Source organism: Astatotilapia calliptera, chromosome 7 (assembly GCF_964374335.1).
Source record: "Astatotilapia calliptera chromosome 7, fAstCal68.1, whole genome shotgun sequence".
Lineage (NCBI taxonomy): Eukaryota > Metazoa > Chordata > Actinopteri > Cichliformes > Cichlidae > Astatotilapia > Astatotilapia calliptera.
Window position 1 is genome coordinate 45,561,312 of NC_137428.1, and position 19,876 is coordinate 45,581,187.

Sequence of the window (19,876 nt, forward strand, 5' to 3'; positions counted from 1 at the left end):
AAATAATTTACAATATGAAAATGGCACTGAATTTATTAATGGATGAAAATGTGTCTAAGTTTTGGTGTTTTTGCAGAGTATTCTATACCAGGTTTTAAAGCCCATTAAACTTAGGATGTGACCCAAATTTAGACGTTTTTAAGATAGTTTCTTTTTTTTCTGTTTTATCATCATGTGTAGGACCTGGTTCCAGTGGCAACCCCTGTTCACAGACCTATCGTGGACCCAGAGCTCAGTCTGAGTCTGAGGTCAATTCCATTGTGAGATTTGTGAACTCTCACAACATTAAGGCCTTCATCTCCATCCACTCCTATTCTCAGTTGCTCATGTTTCCCTATGGCTACACCAGGACTCCGATCAAGGACTATACTGAGCTGGTAAAAAAATAAATAAAGAAAAGAAAACCTTAAAAATGTTTTCATGATCAAACTGGGTCTAGTACCAGTCATTTAACCTCTTAGACCTTGTGTTTGCCTGTAATGTAAACATGTATAACATTAATTTGAAAAAGTTTGATGGAAGTCTCTTGATATAGGATAACCTAGCACAAAAGGCTGTCACTGATCTGGCATCCCTGTATGGTACTTCCTACAAATTTGGTAGCATCATCAACGCCATCTGTAAGTGTCTGCAAAACATCTTAAAAGGGAGACATGTTTGACCACACTGAATATTTATGTTTTTTTCTTGCTCGCTTTTGTCTTACAATATGACTGGTGAAAGGAAAACACTTACCAATCAAAACTACTACTACTTGTGTTCTACTGCTATCAAAATCAAAATGTAAAGTAATTATTAGATATTGAAAACTAGTGACTTAGCCATCAAAAAATCCCTGTTTTGTACTTATGGTAAAACTGCTTGTTTGTAGACCAAGCCGGTGGTGGGAGCATTGACTGGGCTTACAATCAGGGAATCAAGTACTCGTACACCTTTGAGCTGAGGGACACTGGCCGCTATGGCTTCCTCCTCCCTGCATCTGAGATCATCCCCACCGCTCAGGAGACTTGGCTGGCTCTGATGACCATCATGGATCACACCCTCAAGAACCCATACTGATCTGTGTACAAATATAACCACTTAAGCATCATCTTCAAGACTAAAATCACAGTTGTTATATTCAGTGGATTTTTAGCCATTGTGAAAGTTACAAAGAAATAAATGATCATGCATTGAAATTGGTACTTCCATGTATTATGATTTAATTTAGGTTCTATTGCACAAATACAGTATTTATGCAAGATTTATCTTTTTTTTTTTTTTTTACAATTACTAAAGGCACTATTGAACCTTTTTTTAAACTACATTTTACATTTACAGTGGTGTGAAAAAATGTGTTTGCCCCCTTTCCAATTTCCTGTTTTTTGTATGTTTGTCACACGTTATTGTTTCAGATCATCAAACAAATTTAAATATTAGACAAAGTTAACACAAATAAAGACAAAATGCAATTTCTAAATGAAGGTGTTTAATATTAAGGGGTTAAAAAATGAAAATCCACATAGTCATATCCTTTGAACTCGAGTCTATCACTAAGGCTGATTATGTGTGCACCGCTACTATGTCCGGTCAGTTAGCCATCACCATTTTGTCTGTAACTGGAAGTTCCACAGGATCTTAGCTCGGCCATTCTCAACAACACTAGGGGGTATATCCCATTCTTGTCATGGATCGCTGTGTGGCAGGCAGGAGGAGGACCCAAATTGCAAAAGTCACAGACTCGGGGATGAACTCAAAAATCACAGCTTTAATGCTGGAGAGGCAGAACGTAGGAAATACAAAACTTAAACTGGGAACCATAAACTAACACTCGCAGAGAGACACAGGGAAATCCACGCAGCATGAGGGAGAACACGACACAAAACTGAGGGAGATGCAGACATAAATACACAGAGGGTTAACGAGGGAAGTGGGAGCACACGGGGAACACAGGTGACACTGATAATCATAACAAGACACGGCAGGAGTGAACACCACACTGGCGGGAGACGGACAAAGTAAAACAGGAAGTACAGAGGTTCAGACAGGAGGAGAGAGAGCACGGGGAAAACACAGACATAACGGGCTGGGGAAAACATAGAATAAACACAAAGAGAGATGAGGGCTCATGAATACACAGAGGGGCACACAGGGGGTAAGAGTCACGAAGGGAAAACACTTAGGGAACAACACACCAGGGCAACTCAGGAAACATGGCCTAAATAAGGAACAAAATACAAAAATACATGAAAACTAAGAATACTGGGCCCACATGGCCCAGGACCATGACAATTCTGACCTTGGGATTTCCAGACCATACTTGGCACAGATGTTCCTGTATATTATGCCAGCCTCCAGTTATGGAGGTCCATGTATGTCCTGCCTGCTAGCATCTTGCACCCTGCTGTTATGTGCTGAACTGTCTCTGGGCCATTGTTGCACACCCTGCACCCAGGATCTTGGCCGATGTGGTAGAGCACAGACTCTGTTCATCTTGTGCTATAGAGTTTGTTCCTGTGCTGCCATAATTTGTGCCTCTGTGTTGTCTTTCAGTCCAGCTTTGTCCAGCCACTGGTAGGAATTCTGGATTTCAGCCATTCCTCCTATCTTACGGTGGTACATACTGTGCAGTAGGACCTGTCTTCCATGATGGTTCCCCCCTTTGCTCCTCTTGTTTCTCAGGTTTATGCTGCCTGTGATGTTCACTAAGCACACGGTCAGCTGTGGCAAACTTCCTGATGTACTTTTTTTTCTGATCCTGGACAGTGGTTCTGATACTCATTAGTTCTTAGTGAGTGACGTCTCATGATGCTGGATTTGGGGTGAAACCCTCCATACATGATAAGGACTTTCTCGTCTTTCTCGTCACCTCCTTTGGCAAGCTTATTATCCCAGCAGAGTACCTGATGACAAGCAGGGTGTAGGTGTTAATTGCGCAGATTTTGTTCTTTGCATGCAACTGACTCCTCAGGACTTCCCTTATTCTCTGGAGGTATTTGGTGGATGCAGCTTTCCCAATAGCTGCTTTAGTGTTCCTATTTGCCTGTGGGCTTCCCAGATACTTGTAGCTCCCCTCAGTGTCTGCAATGTTGCCTTCTAGTAGTACAATCCCACCCCAGTGGGCGCAGGAGGGATTCTTGGAGAAGACCCATTTTATTTCCCAACAAAGATGACATCTCTTGGTCAACCTTCAAACACTGCTATCCTGTGTGATGATATTACACAATCCAATAAACTGCTTGTTTTGATAAATCAAATTAAAAACAATTAAGAGAAAAGTATGTCATAGCTGACAGCGTCAGATGCCTTTTTAGGTCAAGAAACGCTGCCCCCACAACACTATCATCATCTAAAAATTATTTAATATTTTCAACAAAGTAGAAATTTGCAGTTTCTGTAAAACATTTTAGTCTAAAACCAAACTTCCCAGAGGAACCCACCTGAGGGATTAATAAAGTTCTATCTTATCTTATCTATACTGGATGAAGATGTCGCTTAGTCTCTAATTGATCAACTGTATGTAGCGACACTTTTCTCAAGTATCTTCGACAGAACAGGAAGTATGGAAATTGGATCATAGTTGCATATCAAATCATTGTCCTCTCCTTTAAAAACTGGAGTAATTAATACCCCTTTCCATTCATTTTCATCTTCTATTTCTAACTGACAAATTTTAAAGCTGTAAATGTCAGTAAATTCCTGTATCTTTTAATGAAACAACCTTTATCTGTAATAACTGTACCATTTAAATTTTTCCTTAATTTCCTTCCGACTCGATGATCTATTTATTAATTTATTTAAGTGATTCCAAAGTGAAATATTATGATCTTTAGCTTTTTCCATAAGAGCAGTGCAATATAAAGCTTTAGCTTTACATAATTTCAGGACTACTTTATTTCTCAGGCTTTTATATATCATGTGATCAGTGTTGATTTCGGTAGTCAATGCTGTTTTTAAAGCAAAATCTTATTTCTGTTTAAGTTTGTGTACTTCACTATTCAATCATGGTAAAGCTGTCTCCCTTTGCTTGCATTTGATGTTTTTTGTTTGTATATATTTAATTGTTATTTCACTCAAAACGTCATCGTGGAATAACAACACAGATCCAAATTATCTATTGATGTAATATGATCGCAATTAATATTTGCAAGGTCATGTTCACATTTTGCAATTTCAGACAGAAATAATCATCTTTACTTGGTCAGAGTTTTTGGCACAAAAATACAGTCAGGAGTACATACCCTGCACGGTATGCACCACTGTCAGATAGGAGTGGTTGACATTCCTACCAGTGGCTGGACTGAAAGACAACACAGAGGCACTAATCATAGCAGCACAGCAACAAACTCTAAGCACAAGATGAACAGAGTCTGTGCTCTACCACATCGGCCAAGACCCCGGGTGCAGGGTGTGCAACAATGACCCGGACACAATTTAACACATAACAGCAGGGTGCAAGATGCTATCAGGCAGGACATACATGAGGCACTTTAGCCAAGTGGTTAGCATAGTATACAGAAACATCGGTGAGGAGTATGGCCTGGAAATCCCGAGGTTAAAATAGAATACGTCACCTAGGCTAGTTGTATGAGGTGATGTTCCATGTGCCACATGCCAATTTTGGAAACCGGGGATCAGAGGCCCAGGACTTCCACCTCTGACTGCCGCCCCATTCACAAATCACTGATCCCCTATGTCCACTCTTCTGGGGTAGTTGACTCACAGCAGGACTGACCCAAGTAGTTTCTTCAGGCTCAGCTCGGCCAGGCCCCATGGGCCAAGGCCCAAGCACCTAATGCTTGCCCTCGAGGCTCTACCCAAGGGATTCCTACAAGGTAGGACCTGTGGGATCACTTCTTTTGTTTGTTATTGGCTACCAGCTGCAAATAGAAACTATGCTCAAGTTCAGACATGTGTCTGAAATGGTCATATCAAACACTGAAATCACCGGCATCATGAAGATTCACAAGAAGAACACATTGCATTAAGCTGAAGTGAAGACTGCATTATTGTCTGTGTGGAATAAGACTCGCTTGAACCTTGTTGTCATTGCCATTTGGCCATATTTAATATAAACATTCACCACTGCAGTAGTACATATAATGTATGTGACATTTTAATTACAAAAGGTAATTTTATGCATCTCAGATGAAACCACAGCAGTACCTATGTGAAAGTAGGTGGTGGGTCAAATAAAACAAACAAAAAAGGTACAGGAAAACCATTTTACCCTTTATTTGATATTCATTACAAATAAAATCATGTAAACAATTTAAGACAGATGGTGAAAAGATGGTTAGAAAAAAATGCACTTGACAGGGAAAGCACATGTAAAGTCACTAACATGCAAACAACAGGCCACAAATCACAATATTGCTCTTAAGATGTAGGCAATGCTTGTAATAAATATGCTCTGGCCACGACAAAAACGATCATATATTTTCTTTAGTGACTGATCTGTGTCATGCATGTCAGTGTGAAGGTTTCCATTAATCACACAATGTGAACATTTCACAGTACTTTAGATTAAAAAAAATACACTAAAATGCTGAAACTGCAGTTAAAGACTGTTGGTGAACTGTCATAATAGAAAGACAAAAGTTACAAAAATACAGCACAACTTTTCAAAACCTAATAAACTGGATTAAACTCTATAACATCACTTGTGCAATACATTAAACTTCATTTCATAAAGAGATTTCCAGCATATGCTTCATGTCATATTAACATTCATTTTTTTCCTGGCTCCAGCCGAAATACCAAAATATGACCAGACCATGCACAGATTTATTTGTGCAGATTTATTAGCTGGTGAAAACTGATGAATAGTGTTATACGTGTGAGAAAAGTCCTTTGATCTCAGGTTCACTTTGAAAGACTGTTAAGAAATCAACTGGAAACCGTTCAGAGTCTCAAATAAAACATCTGTGTTGTTCCTAACATAGTTTTTATATGCAGAGTCACACAACTATCTAGATTTGAACGTCTTACTAATGTGCTGGTTGTAAAGTGATTAGCATGATATTTCCAACATACAGAAATATATTTAAGGGAAATGTTAGCATTCAGAGAACATTCTGGAGGAAAGCTGACTTTTTATTTAGTTATTTAGTTTCTTCCACAAATGATACTGGATCCAGCTGAATGCTAGATTTAACTGAAAGACATGGACTGTTATTTAGAGGTATATTTGTTAACATCTGTGGTTAAGAAAGGAGTGGGGTTATTTCCAGGATCTACTGCTCTGAACTCGCGCAGTGCCTCTACCACTTGTAGACGAACTGTAACGACTTGATGCAGTAGATCGGGCACTGCTGGTTGACATTCGGCTGGACATTCGACCTGCAGTAAACATGGGCCATAGCATCACTTTATGGAAGCAATATGGTAATACTATTATTTTTATTGTTAATAATAATGATAATAATAATAATAATAATGATATTAATAACAACAACAACAACAACTGGAACAATCAAATAAGTATTTAGCTTCAACCTCAGTAGTCTATGAAATAGAAAATACTGCATATGGGACATAAGGTTTTAAATACCGTAATACAGGAACAAAAACCGTTGTTTTAATAGTTTAAAAGGAGAAAATTCTGGAAATGCAGCAAGTGGCTGCCAACTGCTGTGTTCTACAAATTGGATTTCCAGTTGGATTTTAAATCTTTAACAGTGTCTTCTTACTGTTAGAGTTACTGGGGATGAGTATTTCCTCCAGCTGTTCCTGGATCTTGGCCAGCTCGTCTGATGTGAACCGCCACCTCTTCTCTGCTGCTCGTGCCGGATGATGTGACGCGTTGCATTTTTTCCCTTTTGATGATGTAGGAGAGGACAGGCATGAGGCAGGGATGGAGCCTGTTGTCATACCGCTTGGAAATTTCTGAGCGATTACTCTGAGACCTGGCAAGGCAAGACACATGAAGACAAAGGCTTGGTTTTACAAAACTTATTTTTAATAATTGTAGACGTTAGTGTTTACATCCCAGAGCTGCTGCAGAAAGGGGCAACGGTGCATTTTGGCCACAGTCTCTGAGTTCATTGGAAAACATATATGCTTGGCAGGTTCACACCTGGACACATATCACATGTTCGCTATGAAACGGATTACTTCTAGAGAAAGTACTTTAAAAGGCTCCAGTGATATTAGAGCTTACCTCCACTGAGCATAAACAGATTCTCAAACCCTCGTTCACACATGGTGGTAGCTGCCTGGCTAGCTATTCTCTCATCCTCATCATATACAATGATGATCTTCCCTGGGGCATTTTTCTACACCGCTGGTGGGTTAAGGTACAGTCAGTAGTTAAGTGTTGCTATTCACATTTGTAACATGAAAGATTAACAGCTGCCAAATTTGCGATGTGACTATAAAAGGATACGTATTCCAGCACTTCTTTGGTGTAGGGGTTCATTGTCCGAGATAGCATGGCAATTGGAAAACTGTGTGCTGCATGAAAGACAGACAATTGAAATTAAAAATGTCATTTTTTTGTACAAGGAGTTCAATGATCCAGCTTCATGTTTACCTACCGCTAATGATGTGGCAGCAGTCATACTCGTCACGATCTCTCACATCCAGCAGCAGGTAGGGGCAATCGGTGTAGGGCCTGTCAGTTGGCTCTGGGCTGGACACCAACTCACTTGCCATCTTTTGATTGTTCCTGTCTATATTCAGCTCTCCCACACCACTAATGACACTGAAAGGTCAAAGATTGGAGAGCCTCAGACTGTCTGCAGCTTCTTGCATTTTATATTGTAGTTTTTCTGAGTCTGGCAACTGTCACATTTATAACTCAGGGATGCTAAAGAACTGAGTATCCAACATATGAAAATAACGGATAATTTAATTGTAAGATCGGAGGTATATATTGTGTGGACAGAGCACATTATTATCTGTACACTGAGGCAAAGACTAAAACCTGATACTGACACTATACTTTTTTCCTGATGTGATTCACCCACTTCACCCACTCGACACCCTCTACAGTTAATTTTAGTCTAACACGGGCTACAAATCATTTCCACTCATTTAACTTCTCCTGACATATGACTATAAAAGCCTGGTGACAGCAGTGTTGAGTCAATATAGTAGAGTAGTCACTTTGTCTCATAAAGGACAGAAGGCCTAATAAGAGTTTGTCAAACAGCGCATCACAAGTTTAACCCAGTGCTGCCCTTATTTCTGTCTCCATCTGTCCCCAAGCACAGGGTGACGTATGCTCCAAAGGACTCCCATTACAATGGCAGTCTGTCTCCTTCAGAGAGGCCACCGATAGAATTACACCTGTGGGATTCCTATTTAAAGTGCACGATGATGATAATGATGATAATGATTGGAGAGTATGGGATGCTAAGAACAGAGTGAGGGAGGTCATTAAGTGTGAAATAAACAGGGATGTAGGGTTTTTGGACAAACAGATGCCCTTAGGTGCAAAAAGCATGTTGTATGTAAACAGATAATGAACAGTGGGTGTAAATTTCAGGTGTGCTTGGGGTTAATGTAGCGATTGTTATGTGCTGGGTGTGACAGAGGCTGATAATGTAACGCAGGTTGGCTGTCAACAAACTCTCTTTGTATCGTTCTACAAAACACTTCCCAGAAGAAAAATTTGGGATGTTGTGCAAAATGTAAACAACGACATAAGTCAATATTTAAATCACTTAGAAAAAAAATGGAGGCATCCAAGGACAACAAACCTATCACTTTAAAAAAAAAAAAAAGTGTCAGTGCAATCCTTTGCATGTTTTTGTTTCTGCTATTTCTGTATCTCATCCGTCACCTTATTGTGTCCCCAGAAACACATCCATTTTATTTTGGAATGTTTTAGCATTTTTCTTTTTATTTCTGTTGTTTCATTCAGCTTTTGCTGGGGTTTTTTTTCTACTTCCGTTGTGTTTTATTCAACTTATGTTGTGTTTTGTGTGCTTTTTCAATGTTTTGTTGCAGTCCATTTGACCTCTCAAGGCCACCATAGAAAGTTCAATTCTCAAGACTTTATAAGCCATCTATTAACCATGAAATACATGTGGGTAGATATCAAAAGACATCTTGAAATGGGTGAACTCACAATGTAATACCCATCCAGATCTGATCTATCTGCTAGTGCAGTTGCAAATACAAATTAGACTCCTGGAAAAAGAAAATTGACTTCATATAGAAGTCAGATACTGCATCGAGAAAGTTTCAAAATCTTTAAAAAGGAAATACAATGTAATGATATTTACTGTTGCCTTAGGATACATTTTAATATAAACAGTAATAATAATAGTAAATTTTGTCATAATAAAGTTTGTCTGTCCAAATACAAATAGTATGGTATACTCTGTAAAGGTTTACGGAGTGCTGTAAATGACCTTAGAAGAGTTGACCTAGCAGTGTAGCAGACTTCATTGGCATCTCCTGTCTCCTGACAGTCTGATGCCAGCAAAGAGCCATTGGTGTGTTCAGACGCGAACTCTGAGTCTCCTCCAGACTCCAACCGCAGACCATCTACAAATCAATAACCATACATTACAATACACTGTCAGCTACTGTCAGTAAGTCATGCTAAGTGAACAAGTAATTCTGACTGCAACTATTACCTTCTGGACTGTGAGATTCACTATCTTTTTCATTTTCATTCAGGTCGGAAACAGAGGCCACCTGCAGTATCTGGTGTGGAAAAGAACATTTTGAAGATAAAGGAGAAGAAATTTTTTTAAACAAAATTATAAATGAAAGTGTAACAAAAGAAATACACATCCTGAAGCTTGTGGAAAATAAAAGAAGAAATATCAATAAACAGAGAGCCATTTGTTTAATCACCATCTATGATCAAGTTGGTCGGTAGACTTTCCACTGATTGCAACACCAAACTTACAGAATGTTACAGTTCTGGAAAAAGTCAATTTTCATGCTTACCAGTTGTGCAAAAGTTGTCACTTTTAATCGTTTGAAGATTTCATCTTTTCGATACCTGTAATCTTAAATGGAAAGAAAACAAATGCATGAATCTAATATATATGCAACGCTGAAAACCATCAGTCTTGATGATAGCTGCTCTTTTTGAATAACCCTTGAAGATGAACGTAAATGCTTCCTGTGAAGTCTAATGTAATTGATAAGTGTGAACCAAAGAGTATAATAGAGTTAGCCACTGCGTGCAGCCTTAGTAGATCAAATTCACCTGGGTCTATCAGGTCCTGTATTTCTTTATCCCCTTCCATTGCTTCACAGAGGCTACGTCCACACTGGACCAGATAGATTTGAAAACGCCCCGCATCCACACTAGCGTTTTCAGTCGCTATGCCCACACGTACCCGGGTATTTTTGAAAACGCAGATTTTTCTATGCGTTTGCACCTTTCGTCCGCACGTAAACGGCGTTTTTGATCACTGAAAACGGAGATTTTTAAAAACTCCGGCCAGGGTGGATATTTTCTAAAACTCCGTTTTTGCATTTACGTGTGGACGAGAAAAACGGAGAAAACGCAGTGTCAAAGATGTGCGCCTTTTTTGACGTCACACTGTGCGCCACGTTATTGTTTCGGTGAAATGAATTTCTACAATACTGTTACTGTTAATTGTACTCTCTGCAGTGTTTAAATGCTTACATATATACACACATTTACTGTCCCTCCACACATACCACTCGGTTCTGCTTCTATGCCCCAGCTTTGTTTACTTTTTCCCACCAAGGCTTCTAGACTTCTGATTGGCCAACATTTCTACACGGTTAGGAATATAGCGCCACCTGCTGCTTTGGCATGTTCCTAGCAGCGTTTTCCTTCATTTCTGCCTTTATGTGTGGACGGGATTATTTTTTAAAACGAAAACGGAAAATCTCTGTTTTCAAAAATACCCGTGTACGTGTGGACGTAAACGGCCGAAAACGCTTACGTTCCAGTATTGCGCATGCGTGAAACGCAAGACGATTCAGCCTGCCTCATTTCTGTTTGTCATTTATTTACTTTGCCGCTCTTTGAAATGTTGCGGCAAAATGTTGAGGAAAAGCACCGAGTTTTTTTTCAATGGACTAACATTGAGGTGGAGTTGTTGCTGTGCGTAACACAAAAGTACAAAGTTGTAAAAGCGAGTGAGAGTTAAAGAATTTGAAGAAAAGCTATCTGGAGCATGTACAGACTGATATTAATCTTTAGTAGGGCTGTCAAAATTGAGAGCAAACAAAACATCTGCCCTCCGCTATCTTAGTTTAATTGGCCACATGACTGCATCACATGACTAAAATGTGTCATCGTTTTCAAAAAGTCTTCGTTTTTGCTGTGATGCGAAAGCACTGTCTTCAAATGTATGCGTTTTCGAGAGCATTTTCAAAATGCTGCATTTTCCTTCAGCAAAAACGCCGTCTCAGTGTGGACGGGAAGCCAAAACGCAGAGAAAATGATGCGTTTTCAAATGAAAAAACGCATTAGTGTGGACGTAGCCAGAGCCACAACTCTAACGTGTCTGTTCCCATTCTACCTTACCACTAAAGCTACCACCCCAGTGCTCAAATCAAACTGCTCAGCCTGTTTTTATCAGTGCAGCTAATGCTGGTATTATTACCATTCAGACCTCAGTAATTCGCACTGTGACAAAAGACCCTTGCTGGCACCTTGCCAGTATGTCCCTTAAGACTGGGTTCAGTCCCGCAGAGGAAAAAATGTGAACAGTGGTACAATCTGCTTCAGAGAATGGAGGGATCAGGGTCTCTTACCCCTGAGAAATCAGAAAGAAAAAAAATCACTGTCCACAAATTTGATTTATTAAACTGGGCTATATCAATAGGTTAGCACCTCACTCTTTTACCTTTTGACAGTACACAGAGAGCAAGGAGACACCCATTGATTATTAAGAAATTGGGAGTGCCAGGTTGGGAAATCTTGCCTTGAATGTACAGTAAACAGGTCTTGTGCACTTAAGGAAAGTGCATGGATCTTAGAGTTCTGCCAAGGTGTGCTATTTGAGCCATGTTTTCACTTTATAAAGAAAAGACCTCATTTGTAACTTGCCACAAGGCTGAACTGATGTTACATGACCAATAGTCAAAAGTAGCAGGCTAGCAGACCAGTGGGCAGAACAACTGTTTTGTACTACTTGGGTCAAAAATGTTGCCATTGTCAAGGAAGACACTGAAACTGTAAAAATAATCGATTTTTATTGTAACTGGTGAGAAAGATAAAGTATAGATCTCGGTTATAGAAAATAAAAGAGTAAGGAATAAGTATAGTTGGTTATCGCCTAAGAGAGCTGTTATTTTTGATGCAACTGTGTGGGAGGTGGCACAAGGGGGCGGTACATTAAACAGGGATTTTGTACTATTATGACCAGCTGCCTGGAGGAACAGATGTTTTGTGTTTCACTTAGGCCCAGTGGAGTAAGCAGGTGCACATCTCAGTCCATGAGGGTGTTGGCATGCAGAGTACTTGTGTGCAGGAACACTGATATGTGAGTTTTAGGACTGAGAGTGACTGGTAGTCATTAAGAAGCCAGATAAATGTATCAGAGCATTAATGATCCACGTTTAATACCTTTTTGTTGTTCTTTTATTGGGTGTTTGTTTGTCCAGAAAGGCTTTTGCATGGATGCTTGTTTTCATGGTTTGCAGTCAAAAGGATCACATATGGAATCATTCAGAGTGCTTTTAATATTGATGCACACTGCTGTTATGAGAACGCTTATAAGGATACTGCAATCACGAAATTCTTAAAGACAGGTTACTCACTTTTTTTAATCTCCTCCAGTCTTTCCATATACTTCGTGAGACTACATCCTGGGAAATAAACCGTGACATTAACATATATAAGGAAGTTAAAGAGCATTCAAACTGTGTGTCAAAATAAGCTACACAGTCACGTAAATCTGGCATATGTACCTGTGTCAAGCCTCGTTTTCACATGCTCATACTTTGCGTTTTTCGGTATCTTTTTCTTCATGTACTGCAGGGAGAAAAGAACGACACGTTAGCGTTAGCTGTGATAGCTTAAACGCAAATCGTACAGTCTAGAATAAAGAGCACCTTTTCAATAGTAGTGAGTAATCTAGCTAATGCTGTCATTTTAACAGGTGCACTACCGTTGATACGGTAACACTGACACCAATATAGCCGACTAGCTACCTCTTTGGAAGGGCTACATTATTTTTTGTTGCTCATGCTGTAGCCGCATTAAGTTAATGGATTTTTCGACAGTGCAGTAATGCCACTTAGCGTGTAAATAAAATAACTAGTGCTGTTTTTCTTCCCCAACGTTACCTCTGCGTTGCCGATGCTCCGATTCAGCGACATCTTTTTAAACCGCAATATCAAAAGTCCAGTTTCAAGGTTAACAATCTCAGTTTTGATTCGTCAATGTTTTTTCCCCGACCAATCAGGTAAGGTTATACTCTGGCGCTCTGTCGACATAGTGGTTTGGCTAGTTGCTTAGCAGCCAAAGACGCTCCACCCATGACATGGCGCGTTCAGGTCTCGTTTTTTTAGGTCAAAAGCACAACACATACAGTTTGCAGAATATTTCCGTGGTTTATGAATTTGGTATGTTCTACCCGATATTTTTACGCAGTCTTTCCTCTTTGTTGTTTAACACAATATGCTATGCTCGTTTTTTATATTTGTACGACACGTAATTACAGTAAGCCCTTAAATCCTTAATATGACACCAGAGTTTGAATAGAATAATTCAGCAATACTATTTTGTTCACTTTGAGTGATTTTTCTGTATTTGTGAATGGTTTTTGTGCATAAGTATTATCTTGTAAAGATGGTTTCCAGTGAAGATTTATACGTTTACTATTTTAACATGTGTCATGAATGCAACACCAGTCTTTGCTACAGAACACGGGTTGTTTTTTGTTTTCGTTTTAGCTTAACGCTGCAGATGAAAGGTTCAATTCTGTTATGCGTTTAACGAAACTCATTGTTTATTTTTGACCTCGGAAACCATAAAGTACGACGTGAATTCAGCTTACTGAAAAAAAGTGTTGAGCTATTATATCTGAGTTCGATAGGCCAGGTCTGAACGAGTTGCTGGACGCTCAGTGCTGTGTTGACAGTCATGGAGGTGCAGATGAGCGGGTTAGTTCAAATTTCCTTCAGACAACTTTAGCATTTTTACTCAACACATACAATGGCGTCTGTTATGGTAAGTATATTTGTTTTAAAACTTGCGTTAAAAGAAATGTGCTAAACTTTGTGTACATAACGTCATATGGCGCTAATATTAGCCGAGTCGGCAAGTTTCTTTTAGCTACGTCTGCTAAGAGGATTTACTGATTGGGCTGTCACACGGGGTCCTCTATATTAACTTATTAAAGCATCGCTTACACCTGCCTTTCTTCAGCTTCGCCAAGCGTAATGTTTGTAGTGTCGGACGACCACGCAGCAAAGCAGGGAAGTAAAGACTACCACGCTTATCCAGCAGTAGACTTGAGTCTGAGCAAGTTGTCCCTAACGACACGAAAAGAGTGAAAGTGTTCATGAAGCAGAGCAACGCCAGAGTGTCATTCGAAAATCAAAGTCAAATGTTTTACTATAATCGCTGAGTTTTCCTAGTTCGAAGAAGTTAGAAATTATTTATTGTTTACACAGATGATTTTTTTTTAAAACAATGCACGCAGATTTTTCTACACTAATTGAGCTTTGTAATTGAAGGAGGATCCTACGTTGGAGAGGCACTTTAAGGGACACAAAGATGCTGTCACTTGTGCAGACTTCAATCCGAACCGCAAACAACTGGGTAACCCTTACTTTTCAAATGCAGACATGCTTTTAACATCATGCATATATTTGCTCTAGTCTTGTGTCATTCTTTTGACCTTGAAATAACGTTATAAACAAAGAGAAAGAGCATGTTGACATTGCTAGGTATTTCAAATTTTTATTGATAATATTTTAACTAAAATGAACAGATTTAAGCTATTTTTTAGAACTAGGCAAGTAATATTGAAACCACCTATCCTGTGTTCCAAAAAGGGCTGTTTTAATGGGTGGACATTTAACCTGAACGTGTCCAATTTTTCCTATGTTTTTGCATTATTTCTCTAACAAAGGCCATCTGTACTGATTGTACTGACGGGAGTTTCATTTCACTTTTTGTTTGAAATGTCTCCATGTGTCTTTGTTACCTTTTGTCCCTCCAGCCTCAGGGTCATTAGATAAAAACTTGATGATATGGAATTTGGCTCCCAAAGCGAGGGCCTTTCAATTTGTTGGGCACCAGGATGTGATCACTGGGGTGCAATTCTCTCCATCTAGCAATCTGGTGGCTTCTTCTTCCAAGGACAGAACAGTCAGACTGTGGACACCTTCAATGTAAGCATCAGCCACTTTATCCAAGACATGTTTAACCTGTGAATTAAAACTCGGTCCAATAACATGCAGTTTGGTGTATAAATTAATGTCTTGCAGAGATTTGGCAACAAAAATAAAATGGCTGTATTTAGTTATTTTCTGTGCATCTCATAGGAAAGGCGAGTCGACAGTGTTCAAAGCCCACACAGCTGCTGTACGCAGTGTTGCCTTCTCCCATGATGGCCAGAGACTGGTGACAGCATCAGATGACAAGTCTGTTAAAGTGTGGAGTGTTCACCGGCAGTGCTTCATCTACTCCCTCAATCAGCACACTAACTGGGTGCGCTGTGCTAGGTACCAAAGACCACATAAATCCCTATAGTCTATTTTCATGCAGTTGTGTTATAACTTACTTGACATTTGGTTTGTATGTTTGAGCTCGTTTGAATTTCCAATATAGTCAAAGAAGTTAATATGTTACATAGAGTTGTGATTAAAAGTTTACATACAGCTCATTGGCATAAATCTCAGCAAACCTTTTAGTCTTTTAGTGATTTCTTTGAACTGTTCTTTTTCCCAATCCACTCAGGGTTAGAGAAGACCAATATTTATTTGAATGTCATTCAGAAAGTTGCACATCAACCAGATATTTTTGGTAGTCATCAACAAAGATGTTTCACCACTCTTCCTGAGTTCATTTAAATTGCTTGTTTTTTGGCACAGACCTGGATTTTTAGGGGAAGGTGACAACTTTTCAGTTGTGTGAGGTCGTGACTTAATGTTGGCCTGCTTTATCCATTCTAAAACAAGCTTTGTTGTGTGTTTGCAATCATTTTCCTGTTGGAATACCTAATTGCGGAGTTGCAGAAATTGGAGGTAGCCCTCCTTCTTCATTTTTTACTTTTATCTACTTTTTGCAGTCTAAGAGTACAGCCGGCAGCAAAATGGCCCCATAGCAGGATGATACCACCACCATGCTTGTGCAAAATTGTTTGAACTGAGGATTTTGGAATCTGCAGTTGTGTAGAAATGGATCCATGACATTCTCATTGGATCTTAACTTGGACTTTTCCCATTGTTCTTAATATTGATCAGTTCAATAAGTGCTGTCAAAAAAGTCCAGTTGTAGTTAATAGGTAAGTTAATAGGTTTTGGTCTTTTTAAGTTAGAAAACATTGTAGAACCTTCAGCATCCCCTTATTAAAATATTTAAGTGATTAGGTGTATATATTTAAGCCTGTATGTGTACTTCTGTACACTTAAAAATGAATCCAAAATAAATGTATACCCAGTTCTGTTTTTTTGCCTTAATTTAATCTGTTTGCTGTACAATCATTCCACCCTGGAAAAAGAATAGTTCAAAGCAGACATTAAAAACCCAGAATTGAGAGTATTGAGGAAAAACATTGAGCAAACGTCTGATCATAACTGTATAAACAACTCACTGATCAACTGAGTGTTTTTAACTATATGAGTGTAAAACAGCACAGTACTGCAAAAAGTGGATTTGAACTTTTTCTGTATTATCGTTGTGTGTTTATTTCCTGTAGATTTTCTCCGGATGGCAGAATCATAGCTTCCTGTGGGGATGACCGGACTGTCCGGCTTTGGGACACATCTACCAAACACTGCATCAACTGTTTGACCGACTGTGGAGGGTAAAATCTCTCCAAAAACTGATCTAGTGTTCTCTTTTCTCAATATGTTTCATATAAGTTTTGTGCATCAGTTACTTGAAATTCAAAATTCAATTTGTTGTGTTAATACAGTCACATTTTCTCTTTGATGAATTTTGCGCATACACTTTTCAAAAATGTATTAAGCTGCATATTTTTCTTAATGAAGAGATATCCCGATTTGAGGGTATTGGTTGTGTTTGAAAATTTAGAAGCTGGATTGTAAAGTGGTGAAAGGCCAGAACATCATTAGATGTAATTTGATGTGAAAACTAACTCGCCTATTTTTGCTCTCCTATTCATGGCCACTGATTGACTTCTTTTTTTGTTTTTGTTTTTTAAACCCCAGATCAGCAACATTTGTTGATTTCAACTCCAGTGGTACCTGTATTGCATCGTCAGGAGCTGACAGTACTTTGAAAATCTGGGATTTACGGACCAACAAGCTTATTCAGCATTATCGTGGTACGATAATGCTTTTTTTTTTTCTTTCATCTTGTATAAACAAGTGTCTAAAATATCCTACAGTTAAGACTTTAATTGCATTTCTAGATTACTAGGTATACAATTAATTCACCTGATTTAAGTTTTCATTTAAAATTCAATTTTATATGTGTATTTTTGTGGTTGTGGCTTATTTTTTGTACAATTGGATCAGTTCATAGTGCAGGAATCAACAGTTTTTCCTTCCACCCATCCAACAACTATGTGATAAGTGGTTCGAATGATGGCACTATTAAGATATTGGACCTGTTGGAAGGGCGTCTGATCTACACTCTTCATGGGCACAAGGTGATGCTTAAAGAAATGTCCATTTTATTAGTTCTTCATAGTGTTTGATTGTAGTCTTTGACATTCTTTAATATATTTTATTAGGGTGCTGTGATCACTGTGGCCTTTTCCAGGGCTGGAGATGTCTTTGCCTCAGGAGGAGCTGACAGTCAGGTTCTGCACGATGACTGAACAATGAATTACCCAAATCATTCGAGGTCATATCTTTACTGTTGGAAAATGTGCTGAATTTGGGTCATGTGGTTGCATCTTGGTTGCTTAGGTGCTGCTGTGGAAGACTAACTTTGACAGCAGGTCATATCAGGATGTCTTACTTCAACACAGCCGGAGGTCGACACCAGATCCCCCACCCCACCTGTCTGACATTCATCCCAGGGGACCACACCTTCATCACCCACAGCCTACAGCCATTCAGGTCAGTCTTGTTTCACTTCATTAATACTAACAGACCATCAAAACTCTGTGCTATTAAACATTTTTTTAGACATTTGCCATTTTGATATAAACAGCAGATGTAAACATTTAAAGATCGTACTTTGTTTGGAAGGCACAGTGCTTGCTGCTTAATTACATGTTTTGTTGCCAGGTCAGTCCAGCAGTAAAAGACACCAGATCAACTGAGCCACATGTCATACAGCTGGGACAGTCTGTCCATGGCAACATGGTAAGCTAATGCAGATTTCAACACATCTAAACCGTAGGATATTTAGTCGGGTGTCTATGTAGATTATTATTTAGTGTGTGCATAAAAATGACTTGAAACACAAACATATTGAAATACAGAAACAGCAATATTTAACTACTACTCAAGATACTGATGAAAAATGTTCTTATAGTGTCTATGAGAACATTTTATAGACGACTTAAACTAATTCATACTTGTATCATTTGGAGGGGATGCGCATATCACCACCAGGTGGCAGTGCAGACCAGTGTTTAGTTTTGAAATCCTGAAGCTTTTCTAAAACTTGCTTCAGCGGATGTTAAGGATGCTGTGATGTATATCATTGTTTTATTTATTTTTGCTTTGTGTTTACGATTAGAATGACTGTAAACTGTTCATAAACAGGCTGTAGTATAATGGTGCAGTGTACACAAATACTGTAAGTAGACAAAGTAGGTTAATATCATGATTAAAAATAAACTGTAGATTAGATGGAGGCTTCCTGATTGTGATGGATGCATACCAGTTTGATAAGCGTGAAAATCATGGGCCAAAGTCTCCTCTTTAATGTTTGTCTTAGGATTCCTCAATTCTGCATAAATGGGAAGAAATGTTAATGAAGATGAGTAGTAATGCACATTTTCACAGAACTGAGACCGACTGATTTTGATTTGATTGTGCGGCAAAATACCTCATCCACTGTTACGTCAAAGACTGCACAGTGCTTGATTTTAAATCGAGGCTTTAGATTATTGTGAGAATTGGATGTGGATTTCAAACAGAATAGTTTAAAGGCAGGAAATTTAATTTCTAGACTAGAATCCAAGAATGACTCTTCCTCAATCCTCTGAATCCATTGCATGCATTATTATGCACTAGTTTTAATCACTGCACCATGATGTCACCCAAAATTTATACATGTACGTCAGTTTTATCGTTGCCAAAAATGGCAAGATGAATGAATGTTACACACAGACACAGCTTCTGACTTATTATAATATATCATCACTTTTCAGTGGCTTCTGCAGGTTGTCTTTGCATGAATGCATGTGCATATTTATGAGCATTGAATGAGCATTTACAGCGTGTGAATGTGCTAGTGATTTCCCAGTCGTTTGTGTGTGTTTGTGGTCGTGCTCCAGGGGTTTGTACATGACATGAGTCACTAGTTGTGTGTGTGTGTGTGTGTGTGTGTGTGTGTGTGTGTGTGTGAGGGCCATTCCTGTTTAAATTGGTTCAGAGCAGGGAGCCCTCAGTGCTACTCCTCCTGTCAGCTCTCATCTCCTGATAGCCATCTCTTAGAAACCTCATCTTTCCTCCCCCTCTGCCTTGTCCTCTTTTCCTCTCGTCTTCCCTTCTGGTTAGTTTCTTTGGTCTCTCACTGTTGTAGATGTCCTCAGAGAGATTTCCCTTCCGCTCTGTGTCCATGTTTCCCCTTCATCGCCCTAATGGGCCCAAGTAAAAACGAAAATAGAGAGAACGAGAGTGAGAG

General features: G+C 39.1%; 3 protein-coding genes across 10 annotated transcripts in view; 2 read left to right on the forward strand and 1 right to left on the reverse strand.

Annotated features, from left to right (window-relative positions):
• LOC113026200 (carboxypeptidase A1-like) overlaps positions 1-1,178 on the forward strand; it is a 14,137-nt gene extending 12,959 nt beyond the window's left edge. The window contains exons 9-11 of the mRNA XM_026174704.2: positions 181-377; positions 536-620; positions 872-1,178. Coding sequence (XP_026030489.1) covers positions 181-377; positions 536-620; positions 872-1,059 — 470 coding nt within the window. The 3' untranslated portion in view covers positions 1,060-1,178. The remainder of the gene's footprint in view (positions 1-180; positions 378-535; positions 621-871) is intronic.
• A 4,012-nt stretch (positions 1,179-5,190) lies between these two features.
• On the reverse strand, positions 5,191-13,353 carry cep41 (centrosomal protein 41). 2 transcript variants are annotated; one of them, XM_026174703.2, is made up of 11 exons: positions 13,219-13,353; positions 12,841-12,904; positions 12,691-12,738; positions 9,889-9,950; positions 9,570-9,639; positions 9,342-9,477; positions 7,518-7,684; positions 7,367-7,434; positions 7,142-7,256; positions 6,672-6,887; positions 5,191-6,321 (listed from the first exon to the last, which is right to left on the reverse strand). In XM_026174703.2, the coding sequence occupies exons 1-11, from the start codon at positions 13,249-13,251 to the stop codon at positions 6,203-6,205; spliced, it is 1,098 nt and encodes a 365-aa protein (XP_026030488.2). In that variant the 5' UTR covers positions 13,252-13,353; the 3' UTR covers positions 5,191-6,202. The 2 variants fall into 2 exon arrangements, with proteins under 2 accessions (XP_026030488.2, XP_026030487.2); XM_026174702.2 differs by lacking the exon at positions 13,219-13,353 and adding an exon at positions 12,985-13,099.
• Positions 13,354-13,751: 398 nt separating this feature from the next.
• The window catches only part of poc1b (POC1 centriolar protein B), a 54,998-nt gene continuing 48,873 nt past the window's right edge, over positions 13,752-19,876 (forward strand). Inside the window, exons 1-10 of one of the 7 annotated variants that reach the window (XM_026174701.2) lie at positions 13,752-14,104; positions 14,614-14,698; positions 15,102-15,273; positions 15,427-15,606; positions 16,803-16,910; positions 17,278-17,393; positions 17,587-17,720; positions 17,805-17,873; positions 17,983-18,135; positions 18,307-18,384. In XM_026174701.2, the coding sequence (XP_026030486.2) occupies positions 14,090-14,104; positions 14,614-14,698; positions 15,102-15,273; positions 15,427-15,606; positions 16,803-16,910; positions 17,278-17,393; positions 17,587-17,720; positions 17,805-17,873; positions 17,983-18,135; positions 18,307-18,384 (1,110 nt within the window). In that variant the 5' untranslated portion in view covers positions 13,752-14,089. The remainder of the gene's footprint in view (positions 14,105-14,613; positions 14,699-15,101; positions 15,274-15,426; positions 15,607-16,802; positions 16,911-17,277; positions 17,394-17,586; positions 17,721-17,804; positions 17,874-17,982; positions 18,136-18,306; positions 18,385-19,876) is intronic. The other 6 variants (XM_080304562.1, XM_080304563.1, XM_026174700.2 and 3 more) reach the window with 6 other exon arrangements.